This window comes from Rhinopithecus roxellana, chromosome 3 (assembly GCF_007565055.1).
Source record: "Rhinopithecus roxellana isolate Shanxi Qingling chromosome 3, ASM756505v1, whole genome shotgun sequence".
Lineage (NCBI taxonomy): Eukaryota > Metazoa > Chordata > Mammalia > Primates > Cercopithecidae > Rhinopithecus > Rhinopithecus roxellana.
Genome location: NC_044551.1, coordinates 163202157 through 163206115, shown reverse-complemented (window position 1 = coordinate 163206115; position 3959 = coordinate 163202157). Strand labels below are relative to the sequence as shown.

At 53.3% G+C, this 3959-nt stretch overlaps 1 protein-coding gene across 1 annotated transcript; it reads right to left on the bottom strand.

The window, feature by feature from the left end:
- Window positions 1-830: 830 nt before the first annotated feature.
- On the bottom strand, window positions 831-3719 carry POU4F3 (POU class 4 homeobox 3). Its single transcript, XM_010378206.2, has 2 exons — window positions 3326-3719; window positions 831-3010 (listed from the first exon to the last, which is right to left on the bottom strand). Exons 1-2 carry the CDS (start codon window positions 3443-3445, stop codon window positions 2114-2116), a joined length of 1017 nt encoding a protein of 338 aa, XP_010376508.1. The 5' UTR covers window positions 3446-3719; the 3' UTR covers window positions 831-2113.
- Between the last annotated feature and the right edge of the window lie 240 nt (window positions 3720-3959).

Below are 3959 nucleotides of genomic sequence, written 5' to 3'. Positions count from 1 at the left end.
TGTGCAGATGACTCCCTGGACTTGGAGCATTAAATTTTAAATCAGGAAGGCGTTTCTACGACTCGCAAATAAAGAGGGAGCGGAAAGAGAGCAGGGAGCTGGCATCTATGGAGCACCTACTATGTACAGGGCACTATGCTAGGCGCTTTGCAGCAGACACAGCAGTATCCCCACAAAGAAGCCGAGGTGGACCACAGAGTGAGTAACAACCTGGATGAGAATTTCAGATGAATTTGAAATTCTGAGGGGGCCCCACTAGAATGTCACAGCGAACGCTTTTCTCCCTCTTTGCCTCTATTATCTCACCTCCTCTCAAGCCCTTTGAATCTTTTAAAATAATTTGTTGCCTACTAAGCTCAAGCACTAGTAGAAGTCTTAAATGAACAATCTTACCTAGTTCTGACAATAACCTTGTGAAATAAGCATTGGTCTCTTCATTCTGCAGACAAGCAATCTTGTTGGAGAAGGCTTAGAGAAATTAAGAAATTAGCCTCAGGATGGTTCTGCCAGTGAGTGGAGGCATTGGAGGCTCGAATCCCTATTAGTCTGGCTTCAAAGTTTACTGGCTAAGTCAAGTTGAGCAGAGTCTCATAGATTTGCAGGCAGGGAAGCATGGAAGGAAGTACCTTGAAACCTCAAGTTCAGATGCAAGCCTCAGGGTCTCCCACGAGGAGATCCAAGTGAGTCTGCCATGGAAGAGGAGTGGGGAGAGGGGATGGCTGGGGACTGGTCAGCAGAAACTGACAGCCTGATCCTTTGGGGTTCTCCCTTTTACATCCTTTCCAAAGCTAGTACCCCTTAGCCTCTGAGAAAAAATAAAACCACTTTGATTCGGGTTGAAAAATAAAGCATTTATTTTAGAAGTTAATTCAAGGGGTAAAGAGAGAAGAAAACTTAATATTTTATTTGCATCTATTCAGAGAAAGAAACCAAAGGTCACACAGCAACACGCAAACTACATGAAGTAACGAAAAAAAATAAAATTTGGGCCAGAGGGGCTAGGGTGAGAAGGGTTCAGGCCGCTGGTCCCACTTCTCTTCCCTCACAAAACTATAAGTGAACTTCCACCGAAAGATACCCACATAAAGGGAATGGAAAGAAGCATAGTTAAATAAATAATAGGAATTAACGATGTTAACAACAACAGTAATAAAAAAGCGCAACGAGGTTAGATGTGTTGAAAGGACTTGCATATAATGCAGAGAAGTTACAATCACTTTCCAGCAGCTGACTCCACTCTGAGCTGGCAATCTGGCAAGAACAGCTAGCTGGGGTCAGAGAGTCCTCAGCCGGCATGAACACTACCAACTCCCGCTCTCCAGTAAGCAGTAATTACCCCTCAACACCAGTAGGTAGTGAAAGATGGCCAGAGCTGGAGCTGGCAGCTGCTTACAAACAGCCAAGCGATCCCAGAATTTTCAGTCGCCAGACTGGACCCACCTCTTTTGGAGTCCTACTCACCACGAAAAATAGCAACTTGGAGCCCGCAACTCCCTGCATACTTGCCCTGAACCTAATCTTCATGCTACCTTATGAGAATTTACGGCAAACCAAAGGATAAGATGAATAGAATTTAGGCAAGGAAGGGAGTATAAGGCTATCCTTTGGAAACATACATGTACTTTATATACTCTAATAAATCTCCAGTGCATGTTTGTGCCCCCCTTAGATATCCTAGACTTTGTGTTATTATGGGTCACTTTCTTTTTATCCCTTCACGCCTTGCCTAATTGCGCTTAGCAAAGTGGCGTTTTCACCCTAGCTTCGGGCGGTTGGGCCAATTCACTGTCCTCTGTTTTCGTGCTCCTGCTCTGAGGTCGTGTGGGCCCGTGCGCGAGGGCAAATTTCAGCACCACGGACAGCACAAGTACCCTCAGGCCCGCCCTTCTGGAATATTTTCCCAGCGCCAAAACTTTTTTTGGTGGCAATAGAAAGGAAAGAGAAAGAGAAGGCCGGCGGCAACCAAGCGGGACAAAGGGAGAAAGTCTGTGGCTTCAGAGGAGAGAGCCTAACCTGCCTAGGAAACGCCTTGGAGTTCCCAATAACCATCCCCCCAACCCCGGAGGGATGAGCACTAGGCTCTCCCAGCTCCCGACGCTGCGCCCTGCCGCAGTCAGTGGACAGCCGAATATTTCATTCGTTTCTGTTTCTGTCTCTGGTTGCAGAACCAGACTCTCACCACGTTCTTTTTAAGGTCCAGTTTCTCAGCGATGGCCGCAATCTTCTCAGATGAAGGACGTGGCTGAATAGCGAAATAGGCCTCGAGTGAACGCTTCTCTGGCGCCGCGATGGACGTGCGTTTGCGCTTCCGTTCACTGCCATTGAAGAGCTCTGGCTTGCTGTTCTTCTCTCGGTAGGCGGCCTCGGCCTCCTCCAGCCAGGCCTGGAGCACCGGCTTGAGCGCGATCATGTTGTTGTGCGAGAGAGTGAGAGACTCGAACCTGCAGATGGTGCTTTGGCTCAGCGAGCCCACGCCGGGGATCTTGAGATTAGCCAGAGCCGCGCCCACGTCCGCCTGGGTCACCCCCAGCTTGATGCGACGCTGCTTGAAGCGCTCGGCGAAGGCTTCCAGCTCGCGCGGGTCTGACTCCACGTCGCTGAGGCATGCGGGCATGGCGCTGTGAGGCGCCACGGTGTGCGGGTGACTCATGCCCATGGCCTGGTGCAGGTGGCCCATAGCGCCCAGGTGGTGTGGATGGATCTGTGCGGGCATCACCGAGTGTTCCGGAGCGCCCAGGCCGCTCACACTCAGCGTGGGCGAGATGTGCTCCAGCAGGTCGCCTTCGAGGCCCTGGTGCACAGCGTGGTGCGGGTGAGAGGTGAGCGCGGCTGGGTGGGAGATGGGCACGGTGGACGAAGTGGACGTGCAGGGCACGCTGCTCATGGTATGGTAGGTGGCGTCGGGCTTGAACGGATGGTTCTTGCCGTGGGAGACGATATCCACCGCCGCCAGAGCTTCGGCGCGTGCCAGCAGGCTCTCATCAAAGCTTCCAAATATATTACCCTGCAGCTGCAAGCGAGAAGGCGCACAGCACGGTCAGTAGGGAATACTGTCAACACAGGATTAAAACACATTTTCAAGCAACCGAGATGCCTCTCCTCAAAGCCCAGGTCATAAAAATTAATACGGAGGCAGCAGCTCTGCTGGAACAGACGTGTGGATCAGAGACATGAATGAGAGAGAGAGAGCGCCGGGAGAGAAAGCGGGGGAGACAAGGAGAGGGGTTCAGACAGCGGCGATTGTTCTGGGGGACATGAAAAAAACATGAAGCTAGTGCCTGTCAAAAAATGTGCCTTAGAGCGGTAATTATGCTCCACTACGTACCTGCGGGGCTGGGAGACAGACTCGGCGCATGGCCTCGGAGCCGGAGTGCAGGCTGGAGAATTTGGGTTCTTGCAGCACCGGGTGCATGCCGAAAGGCTGCTTGGAGTTCATGGCCATCATCTTCGCGCTCCTGGCAGGGTGGCAGCGGGGGACATGGAATCAGGCTTGTCTAGCTCGCTTGCCGCGCTCCAAGTGAGTGCTGCTCAGCGCCCGCGCTCCCCTCGCCCTCTCGCTCGCTGCCTCCCCTTTCCCCCACCTGCTTCTTCACTCATCTTACAAGCAGCCTGCCAGGAAGGGCCCGGGCGCGCGCAGGCGTGCTCACGCGCCCGGGACTCGCAGGGGCGGCCCGGGAGGTGAGGCGAGACAGCAGCCAGCGGCGCGCCTTTCTACGCCCGCGGCGGCCACCCCCTCCACAGCCTTTATACCCGGGCCAGGCCTGGCCTCTCCCAGTCCGCCCCGCCCCGCCTGGCTCCAACCCGCCCGACCTTTCGGATTCTTTCTTCTTCGTGGACTTCTCTCCCCCCATGCCACCTCAAAAGTCCCAATCCTCTCGGTCCTGTCCCAGCTCGAACTGCCAGGATAAAAGGACAGCCCTGGGCTGAGCTGGGGCAGGAAGTTGACCCTACTCCAACTT

What these genes read in the sequence shown, in the direction of transcription:
- POU4F3 (XM_010378206.2), bottom strand. Translation starts at nt 3,445, where the DNA reads ATGATGGCCATGAACTCCAAGCAGCCTTTCGGCATGCACCCGGTGCTG. An exon ending in TCTGTCTCCCAGCCCCGCAG is followed by an intron (nt 3,011 to 3,325) that starts GTACGTAGTGGA and finishes TCTCGCTTGCAG; the next exon opens with CTGCAGGGTAATATATTTGG.